This window comes from Dendrobium catenatum, unplaced genomic scaffold, assembly GCF_001605985.2.
Source record: "Dendrobium catenatum unplaced genomic scaffold, ASM160598v2 fragScaff_scaffold_1271, whole genome shotgun sequence".
Lineage (NCBI taxonomy): Eukaryota > Viridiplantae > Streptophyta > Magnoliopsida > Asparagales > Orchidaceae > Dendrobium > Dendrobium catenatum.
The window spans coordinates 487,107-511,304 of record NW_021319733.1 but is presented as its reverse complement, the minus strand read 5'-3'; the positions used below and the strand labels follow the sequence as shown (position 1 = coordinate 511,304).

The following is a 24,198-nucleotide window of genomic DNA, read 5'->3' as shown; positions in this document are numbered from 1 at the left end:
GATCGTCTCTCTCTCTCTCTCTCTCTCTCTCTCTCGGTTTCTCTGGTTCGGACAAAGAAGAGGACGGGGTTGAGGTAGGGGTTCGGCTGGGCTTCGAGATGAAGAGGTGAGGGTCGGAGGTGCTCTGCAGGCGGAAGAAAGGAGGTGCGGCTCGAGCTCCTGCAGGCGACGGGATCTTGCGAACCTGTTGAGGATCGCAGCTTGGGGAGTTTGGCTTTGTGGAAGAAGGGATGAGTTCGGGAGTTGGGGGTCGTGCGGGTAGCGAATTGGAAGCAGCTACGGGAGTCGAGAGGGTAGCGAATGGGGAGAAGAGTCGTGGGCAGAAGCAGAAGCCTCGACCGGTATTTAACGAAGAGGATGGAGCTACGGATCGCATGATCCTCGCAGGAGTTCCGGGAAATGACGCAAACGGCGCCGATTTCAGCTGAATTCGCGGATCTAACGGTTTACAGGTATTATTTACGGGATTTTTACCTCTGTTTCTTCTGGATTTTATATAAAGGTCAACAAAAATATTCAAATTAGAGGTGTAAGTGAGCCGAGTCGGCTCGTGAGCCGGCTCGAACTCGACTTGATAACGAGCTCGCGAGCCGAGCTTATCGAGCCGCGAGCTCGAGCTCATTTGTTAAATGAGCTCGAGTTCGAGCTCAATGTCGATTCTAAATGACAAAGGCGGGGACATGGGCGGGAATTCCAAAAATCGGAAGCGGTAATTCAAAAAAATGAAAAAAAAAATTATATATATATATATATAACCAATGAAAACTGATTACAGCTGCTTTTTTTTTTGGGAAAAGTGAAAACTGATTACCAGCTTACTTTTCCTTCTTTTGTTGACAGCTGCTGACAACTCCTCTCTTCTCCCCATACAAAAAAAAAAAATATTATTTTATTTCAACGCTCAAGTTCTTCTCCGATGGGATCGAGCTCCACGCGGACTAGGAGGAAGACTCGCGCTCGAAGGCTGACCGGACCGCCCAGGCTCGTGAGCCGGCTCGAACTTGTTAACATTGGGACTGACGAACTGAGCTCGATAGTGTCAAAACTCGACTCGACTCGACTCGTTTACACCCCTAATTCAAATGGACATTAATGAATGAGTAACAAGTATCCAAATGCCATGATGATCATCATTGATTAATAGGAACACAATCTAATTACAAAATGATAAATAAGAATATTCCAACAAACATTACAACTCATATGCAAGTGATAATGACGTCCATATAAATCTTGCAAGTAGTTACACCACCAGGCAAATGAAGGAACTCCAATGCACAATAATTTATCTATGAGTGGTGCAATGATATGCTTGTGAGTGACGACAACATAGAGGTTGTGAATGTGACGATCTCTCTCCAGTCATTATCAACTTGCAAGTAAATTCATTAAACATCTGCAAGTGAGGAGAGACAACACATGGTGAATGCGATAGACTCTTGTAATAACTTCTACGCAGTCAAATGTACCAGCTCATCGGCAAACAAAACATTGTTTATGAACATATAACAAATACAATAATATCCTTATGATCAATGTCAACTAAGTTTGCAAGTAAACAAGTCAGTCCATTATAGACGATTGAGTTTGACGTGCAATGAATACAGTGTCGACATCAATGTAAGCAAAACAAGCAAGTTATGAAGCGGTTAATTTCCTTGCCATCCACGTCAGTTAATTGGCAAACGAACACATATTAGATTCTCGTAAATGACAAAGGCCAGTCTGCAATAGATGCGAAAGATAGGTGGTGAATGTGATCACACCTTGTCGTCCATGACAAAGTACAAGTAAATGTACTTGACCCTACAACGAAACATGGAAGGGATATATGAGGATGAAGCATGAAGGGTATCAACGAGTTGCAACGCACGTTGCATATTGCATACAAGCATGGTGCGATGGATCTTCTACAAGAATGGAATAGAATATTGTAGTGGATCCAAGCACTTACTGGCAATGATAGAAGATGCATCATATGCACAATAATAAATATGAGTCAATGGTGATCAATAATTCGTGGATGTTACAACGCCCCTACAATTAACCACTACTCAATGGTCGACATATACATCGATCCCGTGCGAGCGGAGATGGCGAGCGGAGATGGATAATGTGCAGCATATACAAGGTTATGCGAGCTGTCGTAGAAGATCAATCAAATATTCTAAAGAAAATGCCCCCACACATGCATTGTGATATGCATACACATAAACACATAAGTGCACATGCAAGTATATTAACTTGTATACATGCGAGAGTATACACCAGCATGGGCCCTAACGAGCGTGTTACGGGTATACGGGTGACGTTTAGGGATGCTGCGCTGGTCAAATGATAAACCCAAGTTCGAGTCCGATCTGCGAGTAGATAGGAGTCGACACAGCTCGAACTATCAAACAAATATATGGCCACAACGTCGTCTGAGATATTTATTTAAATACATTCATATTAGGACTTCAATGCCCATAACCAGGAAAACTCACTAATAAAAACATAAAGCCCATGAAGAGCATGATCCTCTGTCGACAAGTAGACAGAGTCGACAAGGTTCAATTAACAAGTAAAAATGCCCATAAATTCCCTGATGATGGCAGTGTTGAATTAGATATCAATCGGAGGTGTTAAGTACAAATACTCTACACCTTCAAATGCCCATAAAAGCTCAAAATTCCAAAAATGCTAAAATCAAAATATTTAGAATTAAAATTCAACCATCAAATACTTAAAGCAAAATTCATCCACAATCTGCATTAGTTTGTCGGGGTAGGCAAATTTCAATATTACTTCAGCTCACAAAGAGCTAATGTCTAGTCAAGAATATCATTAAAATTCATTTTCAAACAATCTCTTGCCAACAAGAATGTGGTATGTGTCATCTAACTGGCGATTTTGCCATCAAATGGCACCACAAGGAAACAATTATGATCCTGGCGCTCTGAACCCGCTGATTTGCCGCCAAATGGTACCACTAAATTACGGTCATAGTCAGAGCTCGTATGCCCCCAATGATACTAAATCCTTGAGATATAAATCAATATGATATGATCGATAAGGAACAAAGCCTTCTGTCAGCTAAGGTGGATTCAAATTTGTCCCCTTAGACAAATATTCATCATAGGTCTACAAGGCACCATTGGACGAAGCCGATAAGGATCCTTCTGTTAGGTTGGGTTAACTACCTCCTCTAACTAAGTAGACCATGGACCATGATGGGCCGGGACGACGAAACTATGAGATCTTGATTGGGTCCATCATCCATTCCCCCACCATTTGTTTTAAGTGCAAGATGGTGAAATTTCTAATCTCATGCTACTACTATATACCAGATACACATATCTCTATGTATCTGATTGACGACTAGCCTTAATCAAAAGTTCTCTCTCATTATCGGGAGGGGTAATTAAATATAGATGCTTTCTCCTATAGGAAATCAAAACTCAGATCATAAAGTCCTTGCAAAATGAGCGTGAAATCTCTGGGTAGTGACTTATCTTCAAACCCAATCTACCTTCTAAAAATTTACCCCACAATTTAATCCGTTAAAACTCCCCTGAAAGCGAGGGGAGGCCGGGGTGCGAATTTTTTGAGCCCACACATCCTTATCCCATTTCTTTTTTTAACTTCACTATCCAATAATTTATAATCTTCCCCAATATTTTTAGATTTTTCTCATTTCCCTTTAGTTATTATAAACAAATCATGTCTTTTCTACTAATTCTTGCGTACAAAAATTCTAAAACCATGGAAAAACTCTCTTGAGACTATGACAATCTGCAATTTGCGCTTTTAGTTTTCTCAGCCTGGAAACAAACTTCCCATGGTGAAACCATGACTCAATATTTGATACCGCCTAATTGTTTGCAGTTGCTTGACCATTCACGTGCAAGGAAAAGAATTGACATCTGGTTATGCGCTTCGAGGATGCATGCACCTTGTTGACTTGGCGGGCAGTGAAAGGGTTGATAAATCTGAGGTTAAAGGAGAGAGATTGAAGGAGGCTCAATATATTAACAAGTCACTCTCAGCTTTAGGAGATGTGATAGCTTCCCTTGCGCGGAAAAATGCTCATGTCCCATACCGAAATAGTAAACTCACACAATTGCTTCAAGATTCACTTGGTAAGATTCAACTCTGCATGGAAGTAATCAAAAGAAACTTTGATTTCTTGTATTGTTAGCTTGTTTTTATTTCTTATATGCAGGAGGACAAGCAAAAACTCTAATGTTTGTTCACATAAGTCCAGAAGTTGATGCTCTCGGGGAGACATTGAGCACACTCAAATTTGCCGAGCGAGTGGCCACTGTTGAGCTTGGGGCTGCTAAAATAAATAAAGACAACGGTGAAGCTAAAGATCTTAAGGAGCAGGTCTTCCCCCATCCCTCTTTTCTCCATCCGCTCCCTTTATCCATCTTGCAAGGAATGTACGTGTTCTTGCAGTTACTGATTTCTTCTTTCATAATTGCACATCAGGTAGCTTTTCTTAAAATGGAATCGGTAAGAAAAGGCGCAGGAGAACCTATAAGGCCTACAATGTTCAGTCCCGACTTATTAAGATTGAAGACGGATGCTGTTTGTTCTACATCATTAAATGATGAAGAAGATGAGTTGGACTATCCAACCAGCAACAGGCAGTCAATGGAGGAAGCCGACCACATTGAGGTAATTGTACTCTTTGACGATTTTAACTCAATCTTCTCCTTCGGCAAATAAACATGTGAAACTATACGGACTGCACTATTTCAGTGAATGTTTTAAATAAAGCTTCATTTATTAATGTGGAAACCAAACTTATTCTAGATTATATTCATGTTGCTCATCAAGTAATTCAAACTTTGATTTTTAGTGCTAAGATTTTAACAATATTTATGTTGCTGTAAGTAGGGAATGATCCAAGTCCTATGTATGGTTGGGCTTCAGTCTTCTCCTATGATTTTCAAGGATAAGAGCTACAAAGTTTTGATGTTCAAATCATAGCAAGACATCTCCAATCTTATATGATTCACACTTTTTGATGTACAGCTTTGTAAAGTAATATTTAATTGAATCAATGTCTGAGCTTGGAACAAAACATCTTTACGAACAATTTGGTATTTTTCTTTCACTTCATGATTATTTACAAATAGCAATTCTCAATTTATTGATAGAAATAATGATATCTGGCTTTACCTATAAATTTGTATTGTCAAAATTCTTAACAGCGTAAAGAATCTATCATAATGAAACTCCTTTTTGGATACAAAAGATTGCTATTTTCACAAAGCTTCAGAGACCAAAAAAATCTAGTTTTCCGTGCAAGTAAAATGTTGTAATTTGGCGAGAAATTTGTTAAAAGTTATAAAAGGACATTACATTGCTTTCCCAAGAAAATTTGTATTTGACTAATGTGCAAACAAGTTAGCAATGGATATCTGTGGCTGATGCTTACATTTTAATATTTTTTGTGAACCTTAATATTTTTTAAGAACCTGACATTGAAGTTACATGTCCATTGGCCGGCGTGTTTGACATGTAGTAATTTCATTTGATGTGAATTGTTCTTTTATATTTTTAACTGCAGGCTATAAGCAATGCAACAAGGCAAAATAAGCTAAATTACCATGATGAAGAATTGCAAGTCTCCATGGACTTACCTTGGCATGAGAGTTGCCCACGGCTAGATGAAAATAACCTGGAGAAAAGGTCAGGAGAGTGGGTTAACAAAGTGGTTGTGAACAACAGGAACAGAGCTACTTCTGGAGAAGAAGATGGGATACAAGAACAAGTTTTCTTCCAGAGATACTTAAATGAAATGAGAGTTTTCCCTGACCAGCAGGTGAACAGCAGTGCTGGTGGTAAGAAAGTAGAAAAACATGATTTGCAGCAGAACCGGTTGGATTCCGATTCAGATGATTTTGAAAATTCTGCAAGCGATTCATCAGAGGTAGAGCTGCTGAGTCATTTGAGTGTTTCAAAGATTCCTAGCATAGCCGATGTGGGCATGTCAAAACTTAGGAGACCACAAGCTAAGGGCATTAAGAGCGTGGATGGAAGGTAAAACGTTTTTTTTTCAGCTTGTTGGTGACATAATTTAGAACTATTCCATTTTATGTTAACTTAATGATTATTATTTTTTGTCATGCTAATAACTTAGATCATTTATTTATTTGCATTTTAGCATTCAAAGAACAATTGAAAGTTTAACCATAAGTACACATTGATGGAAATTATAAACAAGTTGTATCTTTACTTGAATGATCCTAGTACTAGTACAAACAAGATTATATAGGCAAGAGAATAGAACTATAAAAAAAGTATAATAAGTGAGAATATCTTCCCTAATTAGAATTGAGAATATATTACAATAATAAATATTATAAATTTCTAATAAATATTAAGCACATGTGATAATATTAAAATGATAACCTAATAATTCTTAACACCCTCTCACAAACTCATGATGGTACAACAAGGAGCATCAAGAATTTCTATAGTGCAAGAATCAATAAATCCAAGCCAAGAGCTATTTAATAGCTTTGCCAAATCATCGATTTAAGCCAATCGATACTAGAATGAGATGTTCTTCCGAGAACAACCAAGAGATTAACATAGGATATTTTAGCCAGTGAATTCCTGATATTATCGTCTTAATACTTGATTATGTGAGCCTCTAGCAACAAAATGTTTTATTATTCAATTAATTTGCTTCGTACAGTCTAATTAAACGTTAATTCTTTCTTCTGCTTGAACTAATCAGGAACTTGAGCCATGGAAATATCCCTTCTCCATCAAGAAAAATGTTGAATGGGCCAAGCCAGATACCCAACCGGACTGCAAGACAGCCGGGTTCAGGTGATGGGAAACGGTCTGGTATCAAGAGCAGTGGAAAGTAAGAGGTGATTATGTTGCTGTTATATTTTTCTTATATTGATCTTATTCTAGTTGCTTCTTTGGTGCTCGGCATTTAGAGAATTACACCTCATTATCTTTTAGCAGCAATAATCCTTTTTCTCGGTAAGATGTTGATCGACGAACGTTTTTTTATAAGCTGAGAGCTGGTAAAATTTATTTTATTTTTTTACACCAGAAAAGAAGGAAGAAATATAGAAGAAACAAAAAGGAGGAGATTTGGTTGTTTTCACTATGTTTTCATTGCCACATATGTAACTCGTACAGAATTTTAATTTTCTGCACAGATAATTTTTTTATTTGTCATTGATCTGTGTAATACTTACACTTAACATTGCAAATATTCAGTTTTAACAATGGACATATTAGAAACTGTATACCTGAATATGTCAATGACCTGAGTCAATCAAACTCAATCTAGACAAGAAAGGTTAAGGGTGCACTTGTTGAAGGCGATGAAGAACTTGCCAGGGACATAAGAATCACTTGTTACACGGCGAGAAGTACTCTCAATGTGAGTGTTCACTGTGTGAGTACTCGTTATATGAGTACTTGCCATGTGAACACTTGCCTATTGACAATCCACATGTTAATTGTTTGTGTATATTTATATTTTTCTAGCTACATATTGGGCTACATGCCTTTTGTAAATGAATATATTCTTTATATAGGTTTTGATGTATCCTCATAACCATATAAATAAAGAGTCATAGGACAATTTCAAGAGAAGGGGAAGTCATTTCAGAGCACTTGCCCTTTTTCTCATCTATCACTTTTCCCCCTTTTTCTATGTCTACTACTATGTTGTGAGAATTTTAGTCTTAGAAGTAATGTTTAGGTATCACCCACGAATATATTTGGATCCAACATTTTGAAAGATGCGGTGATCATGGACTGATATTACAGATCCGAAACTAAGCGTTGCAAGAAATAGAACAGTAGACCATAAAAGTTGCAAATACTCGAGGAACTCACCCTAGGAACTCAACAAGGACTTGTCAGGTGCACTCACCAAGGGTCAACAATCACTCATCACTCGATGGGTAAACAATCGTCACTCCTCACTTGATAGGTGAACACTCAGTAGAATCAAATAAAAAATTCCAGGCTTGCCTATCCTTATTCCAAGTAGCCATAACCACAAGATTCCAGGCTTGCCTATCCCTATTCCAAGTAGTCATAACCGCACACAACCTACAAACTCCAGGAAAACTCTCGTCCAAACTTCATTTATGACGATCAAATCCCGCTCACAGCCACAAACTCTAATCCAAACGTTTGATCCCTGCTCGAAACCTGTTGAAGCCGAACTCCCCTACCTTAATCGAACCAACCAATAGTTGTGTCCTATCCAACTCCAAGAACTACCACTTGACACCTGAGTTCCGTCCCCCTTTACAGTCGGCCAAATCCCCTCTTGTTCGAGTACAACTATACCCGAGCCCTCATATTCCTAACTTCACCCTAACAGCCACCACTTTACACCTCAGTTAAAAAAAAAAAGAAGAAAGAGAACAAAAAAAGTGAGTGAAAAAGAGAAGAAATGAAAAAAGAAAAGTATATGTACTTTGGTGCGTCAACCCTCATGCCACTAAAACTATTGTCGCCCTCGTCGCTAAGGTATAATGTCCCCAAACCCTAAAAACTCCAAATTCCGCTTTCAGTGCTCGCGAAGCGCCGGGGGGCCACGTATACACTCTCTTGTAGCATGGTGGAAGGAACCTGGAGCGATGCTTCCGGCAAGATGGGTAGGTTCTGTATAAGCTCTTGTAGCGTGGCGAGAACAACTTTAAGTACCCATGTACTTGCCTCAGTGCCTGCAGGGAAAATCTGCACATTTTAAACATATACCTCGAAGACCTATACACGCTCTCGTAGCGTGGTGGGATTGAAGAATCATGGCCGCGGTGTCACTCAACAACTACCATACACGCTCTCATAACGTGGTGGGAAGGCCCAGCTCCCCAAAATTCCCTTAAATAGGGGAGACGCAAAGAAGCTGCCGAAATTTTTAGTGAATAGATGACCTGAACTTAAACTAAATGACAAGGAAATGAACTTGCAAATTGGACCACATGGAACAGATCATGCAACTTAGATGACAGGGAATTGAACACTAAACCTTAACATGCATGGTTAAATTAAAAGTATAAATCCCAAATATGGTTCAAATCATTCAAATGAATATTAATGAATAACGAGGAGACTCGTGATAGACCAATTTCCAAGCATAAGCAATTTGTAGGCAACAACTTGTGATGAACAAAACTCCAAGCATGATTTCCTGCAAAAAATGATCAACAAGAACAAGAAAAGATGGTGACAATATAAATGCAGGCAATTGTGCACAATTCCCAACAGATAAATAACATAAATCTCACAATGCTCATGTCAATTAGCCTATAAGTAAGAAAATGAACATATGACACAATAATTCATCTGCTGGCGAAGGTTAAAGGCTCGTAATGAGCTTAGTTACTCTTCTACAATCACTACCAGTTAAATCTACAGACAAATACACTAACTCATCTACAGACGATGACATTGGATGCCATTCTACAAGTAACATCAGAAGGGTTCTAGTAAATGCAAATTCCTACAAGCAGCACAAGAAGACTTGCATTCAACACAGTTTGTCCACATATGATAGCGGAGAGCTTGTAATGCATACATCGATCATATCTATAAGCAACAATGGAGAATGTATCGCCAATATGACGGATCCTTTATATGCATGGGATAAAAGATCGTGGCAACTGGCAAATGCAAATGCCTGCCAACAATGACAGAAGAGTCGCAACGCTGAAGTACGATCTCGTAGGTCCATTGCAAGCAAAGGCAGTGAATGCTACAATAACCTTGCAGTCAATCACCATGCAAAGTAAGGCAAATATGCTGGTCCATTGCAAGCAAAGGCTAATGACAAGGAACAAGGCTAATGGCAAGCAGCAAATGCAGGCATCTACGAACTATTGCAATGATTCGTTAGTGCGCGATAATTTACATGTATAAAGCAGCAAATGATCTACAGCGCAACACTGTGATTCACATGTAAGCAAAATCTGTGAATCAGTAGTAAACACTAAGGGTCACTGATAAATTGAGACAAAAGATTTGTGATGCCAATCTACACTCCGGATAAATCAATTCACTTGCAAGTGAATGGTGGAAGGCTCCTGATGAGCCATACAACTTATTTGCAAGCTAAAGTATAATCCCACAGGCTGAATATTGAAGAAAATGACAGCAATGTATTGAGGATGGAATGAGCTAAATACATTGCTGATGTGTGATAAATAAATGTTGAATATGACATCAAAACATGTGAAAAAGGGCAAAATTGGTGAATCAAGTGACGCACGCGTTGGTGCGACAGTCACTTGAACGGTCAAACAACCTTTGATTGCCAAACGGACAACGTCATTGCAATCGGAGTGCCAAATTTTCCTTAGTGGGAACCCATCATGCTCAAATCAAGTGTAAATAGTCAAAGTGGACGACCAACACTCGAAATTAACACGCGATATTGCCCAAACAACGTCCGATCGTAAAACAGACATTGTTGTTGCATTTAGAGCATCATCAATACCCAAAAATGACTATAGAATTATTCAACGAAAGTCATACGAGGAGATTAGCATGGATCCCGAGGCAATGACATGCATATCAAGGAAATTGATATGCGGTGTCGCCCAAACGACTTCTGAGTTCTGATTGCAAAACGGACTTCGTCATTGCATTCAAAACGCGATGAATGTGACTTATTGAGTTGTGTTGGTTCATACCTATGCAATCAATATATATTTTCTGATTTTTGTACACTCATAACTACTTGTTGTTTTGTCATGTTCTGTGTTACGCCGGCCCAGGAGGGGCCAGCTGGACCGGTCCAGCTCGAACCGGTCCACTGTTACTCCAGGCGGAAAAAACAGAGGGGGAGCGGGATTTAGAGGAGGGCCACGTTGGCTTGGGTGATCTTAGGAGGGAAAAATTTGAATGTTGGGGGCTGTTTTAGGAAGTTTATTATTGTCCTTTGTGTTTATTTAGGGGATTGGGGGGGAATTGATTCCTAATGGGGAATTTGAATTACAATTTGAGATCTAGGGTTTCTTGCTTTGGGCTCTTGGCGTTGCCGGAGATTGGAGAGTTGTTTTTCCTCTCGGATTGAAGAACAAATTGTATCTTTACTATTTTATTCGTCTACTAGTAAAATACAAGTCTTTGCTTGCGTTTGCTCTCAGTTTTCCCGGATCTCTCACTGTTTTTTTGGGTAAAACTGCTGTCCACTGCTGAAAACAGCGGTTTTCTCCTGGTTCTACTCCAATTTTGGTTAGGAACTACTTGAAACCAAGTATTTCCTATCATTCTGATATGTAGTCATGCACTATAGTGTAGAGATTTTATTATATGCATAATTTTGATGATGACTGAAAAGAAATTTATTGATGACTTCATTTTTTAGCATTGGATGTTCATTAGTAGCTCTGTAGTCTTTTTTAAATAAAAGGAAATCTAAATAGTATCAAAAATTTTAATCTTGGATTTGGTATGTCACCATTCAACACAATGTAGCTTGTTATGTCTGTGTCATATTGAATTGGGTTGTAATTGCTCGCCAATCACGGATCTCTTTACTCTAGACTCATTAATAGACTCTCCTATACATACTAGTCTATAGGCACTTGGAGCTACTATTCTTCCCTCATGATATTATGTGGTAGGCATACTAATTTAGTATAGAAACAGCATTTATTTATTATGATGTATGTAACTGACAAAACATATTGATTTTATTGATTTACACTTTGATTAAGATTAATCATATATAGATTCACATTGTTTATAAATGTTATTGTTCATACTTATCTAGATTGAATGTTTTTATACATATTATTTCTATTATCATACATTGATAACAATAGCAGATTCTAATAGCACGCTAAACTTTTAGCTTACTCTGTGATTTTAATATTTCAGGTTTGGGTAGGGATCTTGATTTTGTTGTTTCAGATTTGGGTAAGGATTCACTGAAGTGAGGCTAATTTGATTTTAAAGTTTCATATTTATACTTCTATACATTTTTCTTTATTTTTGATAGTCAAGAGTACTGAAAGATAGTCTGATGTATTGATTGCACTTCTGGCTAGTGTAAATAAATTTTGGTAAATAATAATTATAGTGAAATATTTTAATGTGTATGATTGTTTCTGTTGTGTTTTATTAGATAAATGAATTTAGTAGTTCTAGTAAATTAATTAAAAGATAGAATAAATAATTCTTCGACTTTTAGGTCTTGAGAAATGACAGCAATTACAATTCCTTTTGGCTACTATATTCTTGTTGCTTTCTCACCATTTTAAAGAAACTTTTATAGTCGGAAGTTATTTTCTTATAACAAGAGTTGCTGATATAATAACTTTAAAAAAGCAGTTTGTTTTATTGAGGCCAAGTATAAAAAAACATATATTTATAATCTAGAAAAGTGCAAATATAAATGAGAGATTAGCAATGATGGCTTGTACTATTTTTGTCGTGATCATAGGCAGCATATTGAAAATAAGATATTGAGTTTTTACCCTTTGTTAATTTTTTTCATCTAAATATCAAACCAAATCAATTCGGTTTAAATTTTTCATGAAAAACCAATATCCTTGAGCTATTTCATAACCCATGAGGATGCATCTTTTCTGGGCTAACCCCACCTGTCCTCTAAACTCAAGCTACATCAAATAGACAAACCAGCCACAAATCTCTCCTCTTTAGAGAGCCCCTCAATGGATTAATTATTCTATGTAATCCATTCTATGTGGGCGCCAAATGTTATCCAGAGATCAGCCAAAAAAGTGCCACTTTGCTCAATACAGTAGCTCAATACTGCTCGGTACTGCTGACGTGACACATTCTAGTTGGCCTCCATATGACATTCTGTGTTCAATCTCCGCACAAAATAATTTCTCCCCTCGATGATAATATTTTTCAGAAAGACTTCTCCCTTCCATAGATCCTCAACAGTGACACATCTCAAACTTGGCTAGTACAATTTTATAATTATTGAATTAGCTTTGCAATGAGTATAATATATTAAATATTTTATTACACTCATCTTAAAATAAACCACTGACTAAAAAAACTAATCCTGCTTATATGAATCAGAACATTCTAACCCAAAAGTTCCCCTGTTCAATAAGCACAATCTTTTAGAGCAATTGCTTGGCAGACTTTTCTTTTACCAACTCGCATTTTATGATATAGATATGGAGTTCATAGATCATTCTTATTTCTCATATAAATACAGAGTGAGAAGAAAATTTTAAGTGATCACAGAAATAAAAAAGTAGAGAAAAATGTTGGAAAAGAAAAAAGATCAAGCTCCTATTTTAATTTAAAATTTGATCAAAAGAATTCTAATAAGAATCAAGTTTATTTTTGTATTACTATAATATAAATTTTAATTAATTAAAATTATATATTACACTGTTTTCAAATAAAACAAAAATCAGATAACTATAAAACTCATTCTGATCAAATTGAAGTCGTAATATCCTGAGCCAAATTTCCTCCCAAAATGTCTTTTGCAAATTACATCCATCTTTAAACTGTTTCCATTATTATCCCATCTATTAAATATGGTACCCATTAAATGCTTTTCGACATAAGGAATCAAAATCAAACAGAATTCTGAAACAAAACAAAACAAAAAAAAAGGTTCATTGCTGCAAACACTGAGTAAATAGAAAGATTTGATTTACTTGATGTACTGTGAAAGCCACTTGAAGCCATCACCATAGCCCATCTTGCGTACAATACTGCACATGAAGACTTCAAGAGGCCGGACATTGGATTCAGAAAGGTTGACCTTGCCCTTGCCTGTAGTAAAGTTGGTCAGGCCCAGGTAGTAGCGAAGCTCCTCCTCTGATGCTGCAGAAGGTATATCAATCTTGTTTCCCAGGATGAGGAATGGAACATTAGTCAGGGAATCATCAGAGAGCAGGGCATCCAGCTCCTTCTTCGACTCGGCAAATCGCTCCTTGTCATAGGCATCCACCAGGTACACCACTGCATCCACCTGTGCAATCAAACCAGATGAGCTGCAAAATTTTAATTCTGAAATCCAAATGGTTCTGAGATTGATTACTACAATATAATTTTTTTAATGATTTCCATTCATCTTAAAGTAAATACAACGGTTTTGAGATTGATCCTGATAGAAAACTTTTCCAACTGAAATGCTTCCATTCTTCCTCTCAAAGACGAGCCAGAAAATTAACCATTTTTTTCATTTCCCCGATGCAATAGATGGAATTATCCATAGTTGCTTCCTTTTTTTCTCTTTTCAAGCTGAGTGAATCAGCTATATAACAGAGAATTCTGTCTTTCAAAGTAAATAATTGACAAGGAAAAGGAGCAGAGAATCTGCATTGTTTACGACATGGCGAGTGCACATTTAGGCAAATGTAATAGAGCCACAAGCAACATTTATCCATGATTTTTATATCAATAGCAAGCCACCTTCACTTGAATATGGTTTGGAGAGCTTCGAAGTAGGAAATAAATGGCGAGGCTAAGACCAAAATAGTACCAAATGAACAAAAAATCTAAAAAATACCCCAAGCAACGCTAACAAGTAGATCAAATCATGTGCTGGTTTTAGTATCTTTCTAACTATAAAACATGGTAGAGTACATGCTAAAAAAATGTGCTGATAGCCCAAGATTAATATTCCTACGATAGCGTTAATCGATACCACAACAACATCAAGCATTTATCCCACTATGTGGGGTTAATCGATAAAGGGAAAAAATAATGAACAATAGAAAAATTAAAGGCAGTCGACAGACCAGCATAAAACTTATCAAATAATCATAACATGACTACTTTAATACGTTATGTTAATGCTAAGGCATTAATTAGAAGCGACGCATTGTATGGCCTGAATACAATGAGAATTACGCAAGGGGCCACTACATCAACTCTCGGGTACAATGTTAAATAAGCAAAAGTTTCCTTATCATTGACGAATGTGGGCAAAAAAAGTAGTCCATAAAACTAGATTTATGATAGTAACTTGAAATATATGTTCTTGTATAGGCAAATTAATATAATTAATAGATATTATAATTTATAGAAAGATAAATTTTCTACATATTTAGGAAATTAAATGGGTTGGAGAAATAGTTAAGGAGATTGATAGTTTAAGATTTAAGTTATGATATTTAAGTAGAAGTCGTAGAAATGATGTAGATGTGATTATAGATAAAAATTTGAAGATAATGTTGTAGAAATTAATAGAATTGAAGATATAATTATAGCTTTAAAGATTATTGTTAATGTTAAGATTATTAATATTATAAATATTTATGCTCCTCAAATAGGTTTGGATGTGTATTCAAAATTAAAATTTTGGAATGATTTAAAAATATAATACAAAAGATACCCCTTGAAGAAAGAGCTTTTATTAGAATGGTAGAAGATTTTAAAAGCATTTATGGTGGCTATGAATTTGGAGTGATTAATGAAGGTGACAACCATATTAGATTTTACTCTAACTTATGATTTTATAATTATTAATACCTTATTTAAGAAAATCGATGAGCATCTCATCATTTATAAAAATGAATATAGTAAAATTCAGATTAAATCTTTACTTATAAGAAAAATATATCGTATAAATTCCCAGGGAGAACCAAAATAGTGCATATAGTGAACAAGCTTAGTGTGTAAAATGACCTAGCATAATTTTTAAGTCTACCTCCTAGGGTTCTAGCCAGATCCAAGTTAATGCAAACAACATGCTGACTTAATTTTTAAGTTGGTTCCTTTGGAGATCAAACATGTGCATATAGCAACCCAACTTAGTCATGCATGCATCCGCCTTAATTTTCCAATAAACTCCTTAAGGAGGATCAAGCCAGCAGATATAGGACCCTGCTTAGTTAATGCATATAGTGGCCTAACTTAATTATTAGATCACCAGCTAAAGATGACTGAGCATGTTCATGTAATAACCCAATTTCAGCCCATACATACATTAATCTACCTTCAACTTTTTGGGAACATTAAGAGAGGATCGAGCCAATTTGTATATAATGAACTTGTCTTAGTATAAAAAACGAAATTATTTTTTATGTCAGCACCTTCGGAGGAACAAGTCAATACATACAAAAACCCATCTTAGTTAGTACATGCAAATACCTAAATTTTTTTTATTCTAGGTACGATCGAGCTAATGCATTTAGCGATCTAAAGTCTTTTCTTTATACCCTAGTCACATAAGACCTTAAATTCGAAAGCAATTTTCTGTCCACATAGTGACCTAATTTCAAGCAATACATCCAAATTCTTGTAAGAAAACTCAGGGAGGATTGAACTAATGTATATAATGGCTTGTTATAGTAGAACAAATTGACTTAATTTTAATGTTACTTCCTAGGGAGGATCAAGCCAGTGCATATAATGACCCGGCTGGGTCAATACCTATAAATACCTGAATCTTTTAGATCGACACCAAAGGAGGATCGAGCCAATAAATTTAGCAACCCAAAATAGTCGTTTCTTTATACTTATTTCGACCTTTCAAATTTTAAAGCAATTTCATGCTAGAAACAAAGCACATTGGAGCCGCAACTAGAAATCTTAATATAATTGTTTTTGCAATCATTTAATTGTAAATACATATTTATAACAATGAGTAAATCTTAAGTTGGACATTTTATCTTCTTGCTTGTGTCACTTAATATTTTTTTTCTCTCCATCAAATCTCAATAAGATCATCAAGATAAAAATGCCATTTTTAGACTATATAGAGAACCTATTGATTGAGATAAATCTTTGCATATTGAATACAAGAGATCCTTGGTTCCATTGAGATAAAATTCAAACTTTAAATAGAAGTCTATTATTTTAATGTTCTTCTTATACGTGAACAGTTATGTTGTCACCCACATATCCAAATAAGGATCAAATTCAACATATTTCGAATTATCACCGTTTCCTCTTAGGAAGTTCTGTGATATTTATTACCTCTCTTAAGATTCATCCACAAGACATGTTATAATTTAAAAAAAAATCTCTTGCCTATGCCTTTGCTATATCATGCCTTGAATATCATTTAGTAATTTTAAGTTCATTTCATGAAGATAGCACAATTTCAAAGAAAAAATTAGGCACATGTCCCGGTGATGTGTTATTTCCTGGCTAGATAGCGATGAATACATCAGCCCGAATGGCAAATCATATGGGTTGTTGATCAAGATTCAAGTTGTGATTAAATAAACTCTTGGATTCATGTGCAAATCTTGGTCGGCCCAATAACTTTCATATCAAATTTAAGGGATACATATCAATTCATTATTTCCCAAATTTCATGAGATGTGATGTGGGTTTATATAAGTTGAGCAATCTACAGGCATGACGCCTAAGGAGACTAAAGATCAAGGGCAATACCTAAAACTAACTACTTGGAAATGGGTCGAACCTAAGAACCTCTTGACAGACAGTACCACGATACATTCTAGCAAACATATAAGCACACGACATTCATTATAACATCAGCCTACTTACAAATCTCATAGATCACGGCCTAAAAATGACCAGAAACCTTAATGTATGATGCATGACATCTCCATCTAGCATTTATGGGAAAGAAGGGTGTATGATACCCCTCCTATCATCACAGTTCTACTCAATCAACAACCATCTCTCGAGGCCAACTGTTGAACACATGTCGCGTGGCCAACATCCCATACTGTCATTACATGGCCAATAAGTAAGCATGCCTCCTAGTCTTTTACTAACATAGAGGCGATAGAATAAATGGGATAAGAAATATCATTATTGAGAGGAAGCATCCAATAATATTACATGACTGTGGAGCCTTATCTGCAACAAAACCCAAAACCTCTAATAAGTAATCCCATTTAGCATTACATTTTTAGTCTTCTTGTCGCTTCGGGAACCCAAACCACACTTGAGAGAACCATGAGCATAAACCATAACAAAAAGAGCTAAAGTGTCCCCATTGTAACTTTTTTTTATCAGTAAAGAAAAAAGAAGAATTCAATGCTTCTCCTCTTGAAGTTTTTTGTTCTAGTTCACCTATCTCTTTCCCTCTCTCTTCACCATTCTACTCCTCCCAAATTCTATGTTCGATCAACACTACTCAAATTATTTCCTCAACCTAAAGAAATATATGACTCATATATGTTGATTTTTTTGTCTTCAGTGCTCTCATTGTAATATACTTAAAGAAAAAATATTAGACATTTGAGGCCCTCTGAAGACCTCACATGATAGATGACATATGTCACCTAACCACAGTTTGCACTTTGCATCAATGAAGTTGTACATTGCCAAGCTGACTCAATTGCTCCTTATGAGTCATGACAATTAGCCATTATCTACTGCTCATTGTTTAAAATTGCGCAATATGAGGCTCGCCTCAGTGCAATTCCAGTAAAAAAAGCCTCAAGGCTTACGCCTCAAGCTTTTTTAATGAGGCTTATGCCTCATCTTGGATGATCCCGGCCTTGAGGCATGCCTCGCCTCACTGGCATGAGGCATACGCCTTACTCTATTTATATATTTTTTTATTTAAAACTTACCTAAATCCTATACAAAAGCCCCAAAAATAATCATGCCTTCTTGCAGCCCAAAGCCGCATCAACTTTCTCTTAACAACCTTCACCATAGCCACCACCATCATAGCCACCGTAGGGGATCACTAGAAAGCCGCACGCAACCACCATCTCCTCTTAAAATTTTGAAGTATTATATATTTATATTTATGTTGATGACAAACATTTATGAATGATGAAGATAATTGAAATAAATGAAGAAGCATAAGCAGATTGAGAGGTATTGGACCCTACAGGATGAGAAAAGGAATAGACCAATTTGTTATGACAGTGACTCAAATAAAAATCCCCTTAGTAATAATAGTACAAATGATTTGAGTTGTGGTTGTGGTCAATTATTTTAGCTTTCTTTAGGAATTAATCGTAGATGAGTAGGCAACTGAGAAAGAAAAAATTTATAGTTGAACTTGATGTTATAAGATACTTTAATACAATTCATATATTTTGTGTTATTTTGTTCCAGTAATAGTTGGATTTCAATTCTATTTCACATAATTTATCACTTAACACTTTACATCTTATACAATTTTTTATTTCATATATATACAAATTTGTTACTTCATAGTTCAATAGAAAATTAATATGTCATCCTTTAACATATTATTTGGATGTTATATAAAAAATCAATTTTAACTTTTATTTTGATTTTACGTAATTTTTAGATTTTGAGGCTTACGTCTCAAAACGCATTGACGCTTATGCCTCGCCTCACAAAAAAAAAAAAACACCTCAATACCCAATTGCGCAATTTTAAACCTTGCTATTGCTAAAGCAAAAGATATGCTAAAAGGCCTCTCAAGCAACAAATGCTTATGGGAGAGAGAACACTCCATAGCACAGGGTAGATGAGTTTGAGGGAACCTACCTAGATACCTCTAAAGAAGTGACGCAAAAATGAGCAAAGTCAACAAGGGCTATAATACCCACATCTGCCTTCACGGCATAAATAATGAAAGAACTTGCGACAACAAAGTTCAAAGTTACTTAATTGAATTTTTCAAGAGAAAAAACCGACCCGAGGAAGCATCTTGTTGGCTTTGAAGCCATGATGGCCTTGTATGGTATCTAACGCGATCAGATATTGTGTAGTGCTTACTAATATAAAGGAATGCCGTATAATGGTGGTTCTCTAAGCTCCTGACAAGAAGTATCTCAACACCAAAGTTTTCAAGAGGCAGCTCATTGTCCACACTAATGCAGAGATGTCAAATGAAACTTAAATAACAAGAGGAGCATGAGTCCTTGACTACACATATCATAAGATTTACTAGGGAACCGTTGGAGGTCCAATATTGAGGCTGAATAGTTGCCACAATGGCCTCTGTTTAGGGTGCGAGAAATTGGGTAATCATGAAAAAAGTCAGCTGCAATAACTTTAACGTTGTTAGCCAATGACAGCAAATATCTTAACGTTGATAAGTTCATAAAATGAGAAGGGGGTGGGGGTTAAATTTCCCTTTTGATTGGCTCCATCAACAACCTTGGTTGACATGTGACCTCGATACTAAGTCTTCCACACTGGGGTTGCAAGAAGCAATTTACCAAGACACACAAAAAAAGCATTTACTCCTCAAGCACCCAAACTTCCAGCCTAATTACAATTTAAGAAAAGAGAGATCCCATCTCTTAATTGATCTCTCCCAATAGTTTTAATAGCCATTCAAAACCAAGATTATTTAAAGCGGTCCTGCAACTAGGTTATCTTCGAAGAAGAGGAATCGATTAAAACATTGCCTCAAATACCACGACTATAGCCATGGCATCAACAACTACAAGAACCTCAAAAACCTAAGAGGTGTAGTTAAATTTCCCTCCTCAGTGGCTCCACCAAAAAGCTTGGTTTTACTTGTGACCTCGAGACTAAGTCTTCTACACTGAGGGCATACAAAGCCATCTATCCAGGAACACAAAAGGGGCATTTCCTCTACGGGCACCCAAAGTTCCAAACCAAGAACAATTTATGAAATGAGAGACACGTCTCTTAATTGATATCCCCCAATGGTTTTAATTGTCATTCAACACAAAGATTATTTCAAGTGGTCCTGCAATTGTGATGCGGACATCCAACAGTAGACGTTACTCAATGGAAGAGACGAAGATTAATGGCCGAGATCACTCCTTTTTTATCTTAGTTTATTAATTGTATTTTGATTTAATTTTGCATTTCTCATCTTTACCCTTATTTAAGAGTCTTGTCTTATGTAAGCCCAAGGGGCAAAGTTGTATTTTTAATTTCTTTTGTTTTGAGGCCTATATACATAGAGGACCTTGCTCTTGTATGAGATCAATGATGAATTATTAATAAAAAAAGGTTAGCACTTGTGTTCTTTGGAGAGAACTTGGGTGAGATTTCTATGGGAGGGAATCGGAGCTTCCACCAGCCGCAGGATGGGTCCGGGCTCGTGGCTTGAAGTCCCTTGGAGAAGGGCAATGTATTACCCGTTAGCTGCAGGATGTGTCCGGGGTCATGGTTGCATCTTTCTTTCCTTAAATCCTTTTATCCTCCTCCCTTGACCGCCGGCCAAAATCCCTCACTTGCCACCGGCCGATTCTCCCACAAACCCCTCCAAAGCCACAAGCCCCCACTTTATCCATATCAACCGCCGGCCATAAACCCCTCCACCTCCATAGCCGGCCGACCTCCTTACCCCTAGCATCTTCCCTCCTTCATTCCCCTTCGTTTTCCTAAATTAGGTTAAAGATAATTTGAAAAGAATTTTGAATTCAAATTCAATTAGTTTGAAATTCAAAACCTTTCCTAAATTACTATATCTATTTTTAGAAAGTTCTTCAAATCAAATTCCAATCAATTTGGAATTGTATTTGATTAAATCTTTTCTCCCTTAATTGAAGATTTTGATTAATCTTTTTACCCTTTTCTCATTTAATTTAATTCCAATTTTCAAATTCCCCCCCACCCCATTCGTTCTACATCAAATTGTGTTAAAATGAAGAGAGAGATAGATTAATCGATTGCCTCAACCATCAAGACTACAACTATGACAACAACAACTGTAAGCACCTCAAAAACCTGATCAACCGGCTGGTAAAGGAGGATTATGGACACCAAACATTGGTGTTCTCGAGTCAAGAAGAAATTAACAATATGAAATACTTTTAAGTAGAGGAGATGAGAGAGAGAGAGGATGGATGAGCTTATAACTCTTTTCTTTTTATATTAAGGCTTCTGCAATAAATATTCAACCGAAGTCTATGAGACTCTCTTAAACAAGGTAACTAAAGGATGCTAATAAGGATCATGAGGTCAAAGAAAAAAAAATACCCTTTTAGTAATTAGATTGAGGTGCACTAACAAACCCTCAATAATTGAAATATATTGACAAGGTCTATCATCATCCCTCTCACCATCTCTTTGAGCATAAAGGCAACACTCAACATTAAAAAAGGTAAATGCAACAAGTCGAGCCAATATGGGAAACCATTACAATATAAAATTATTATAGAGCATTGCAACTATTCTCAATAAAGAGTTATCTCCTTTGATCGAGAAAGTTAGTTAACCATAAGGTTATACTCCTAAGAGAAACCTTGAACGAATAATATAAAGTCATGTATAAGAGAGAAATAATAACACTAAATCTGCCTCTTAAGGAATTGCATCTGGTAACTCTTAATTTAAGTCACCTCAGCATCATAGAAACAAAGAAAACAGTATAATTTTGTCATTAATAAAAAAAATAATGTATAAGCTAGAAGTGGCGGACACACATTATATATAAAGAATTCAAATTTTCTACTATGCTTCTCGAATCAGTCATTTAAGTTTTAAAGTAACTAAAAAATAAAAAAAGAAACTACCTTCATCAGGGAAACTCTATATAGATAACAGGTCCATTTAATATCTCACATACGTGTAGCTTTCTCTAAAAAAAATAAGGCATCTTACAATCGATATCAGATGTGATTCTACCAATTTCAAGAAGCGGCAAAATATCATATCAGAAACCAATACAAACAGAAGCTAGCATCAAGAATCCAAAATTTAGAATTTATAAGACAAAAAAATAGAAAAAGTAAAGAAACAATATTCACAGAAATGAAAAATGTAATATGAGTAGGGAAATGTTCAATATAAGAATCTCAAATGAAAAATTTAACCAGGAGAAAGGAATATAGGACCTTTGCATAGTAATCCTTCCACACCCGACGCGCAATCTGATGCCCTCCAAGATCAAACGCTTTGAACTTAATCTTTCCAATGCTGAGCTCCTCCGAAGTAGGGTACTGTGTCGGTTGATGCTGAACCAACCTCTGCCCAAGCATGACAACAAAGCAAGCTCGTAGAAAATGAGAATTTTCATATTACCAGGTCTGGACCAAATGGAAAGACCGAATGCCTCACAAAAATTCAAATCGATTTAAAGCATCAAGAAGTATAAATCCAACATTAAATAAGCTCTAAAGCCAACACATAACATTCGCCAATTTTACAACATTTTTTTAGGTAGTATCTAAAAATATCATCTAGGGAAAAAAGACGCAAGAAAAAAAAAATTACATTCATGAATTCCCCATTTCTCCCAACCAAAAAGCCAAATAACTTCAAAGCTGAAGTTGGATGCTTCTTCCAACCAGACTTGAACGAAATTATCCCAAAATCAATATCAAGAAGAAAAATGAAAGAGTTTCCAAGAAAATTTGAAGAAACGCCTCAATTCGGGTCAAATAAAACATAGATGTAGAGAAATCCAAAGCTAATCTCGCTAAACTTTTGCCCAATTAGAGGAAAGCCGAAATCTAAGAAACCGATCCACCGAAAACTTTATAGCCTACGCACCTCGTCCTTCAGCATGTGGAGGAGTGTCGTCTTCCCAGCGTTATCAAGACCCAGGAAGAGAATCTTGGCCTCCTTCTGCCATAGCCCCAGCGAGGCGAGGATGCCGTAGAACCAATCGACGAGGAACATAGCAGATCGTTGGTATTGGCCACTGAGATCAATCCGGCTGCCGCGGCTCCCGATTGCAATATAGCCGAGGCGAGCAGGAAGACCTAAGCGCGAGGGACTCGAACGTGACGAAGGTACGACTAGTAAATGCCGAACACGTAATCTGATGGAAAAAAAAAAAGAAGGGAAGGTTTCGCCTTTCGGGTCAAATTTAGTTGAATTCGGGTCAACTTAAGTGATTTTATATATATATATATATATATATATATATAGATATAGATATTTGGAAAGAATTTGAGTTAGAATTTTAAAATATATATACGTATTTTTTTATCACTCTCAAAGCTGTTTTAAGAAGCGATAAAAAAGCTGTTCAAAGTAAGCCTTTAAGTTAAAATATCAGTAAATATATGCATATGAATTTTGTCTTGTTTGAATTCGGGTCAGCTTAAATTTATGTTGTTGTCACGTATAAGTTTAAGAATTGATCATGTGGTTGATACTCTCAAAATCATATTATTATGACTTATCGGTGCAATAAAGGTTTACTTTTGGCATGTAAACACTATTAATAATTAAATGAATTGTTGAATTCATTTTATAAAAAGAACTTTTTATGAATATTAGTTAAGCCAAACAATAAAACTCATTATTTATTTTTTACTACTTTTTAAATTATAAATATTGAATTTCTTAGTAGGTTTTGGATATCTTATCGAGGTAAGTGGTTTGCTCACTCTGTGAATTCAAATGTTTTTTAAGGAAAGGATA

General features: G+C 36.3%; 2 protein-coding genes across 3 annotated transcripts in view; one reads left to right on the top strand and one right to left on the bottom strand.

The window, feature by feature from the left end:
- The window catches only part of LOC110100861 (kinesin-like protein KIN-14F), a 24,818-nt gene extending 12,734 nt beyond the window's left edge, over nucleotides 1-12,084 (top strand). The window contains exons 14-19 of one of the 2 annotated variants that reach the window (XM_028699391.1): nucleotides 3,868-4,121; nucleotides 4,205-4,368; nucleotides 4,474-4,662; nucleotides 5,561-6,033; nucleotides 6,737-6,868; nucleotides 11,866-12,084. In XM_028699391.1, coding sequence (XP_028555224.1) covers nucleotides 3,868-4,121; nucleotides 4,205-4,368; nucleotides 4,474-4,662; nucleotides 5,561-6,033; nucleotides 6,737-6,868; nucleotides 11,866-11,875 — 1,222 coding nt within the window. In that variant the 3' untranslated portion in view covers nucleotides 11,876-12,084. Of the gene's footprint in view, nucleotides 1-3,867; nucleotides 4,122-4,204; nucleotides 4,369-4,473; nucleotides 4,663-5,560; nucleotides 6,034-6,736; nucleotides 6,876-11,865 lie in introns of both variants that reach the window. The other variant, XM_020828565.2, reaches the window with a different exon arrangement.
- Nucleotides 12,085-13,415: 1,331 nt separating this feature from the next.
- On the bottom strand, nucleotides 13,416-23,590 carry LOC110100850 (GTP-binding protein SAR1A). Its single transcript, XM_020828543.2, has 3 exons — nucleotides 23,320-23,590; nucleotides 22,662-22,793; nucleotides 13,416-13,954 (listed from the first exon to the last, which is right to left on the bottom strand). The coding sequence occupies exons 1-3, from the start codon at nucleotides 23,446-23,448 to the stop codon at nucleotides 13,634-13,636; spliced, it is 582 nt and encodes a 193-aa protein (XP_020684202.1). The 5' UTR covers nucleotides 23,449-23,590; the 3' UTR covers nucleotides 13,416-13,633.
- Between the last annotated feature and the right edge of the window lie 608 nt (nucleotides 23,591-24,198).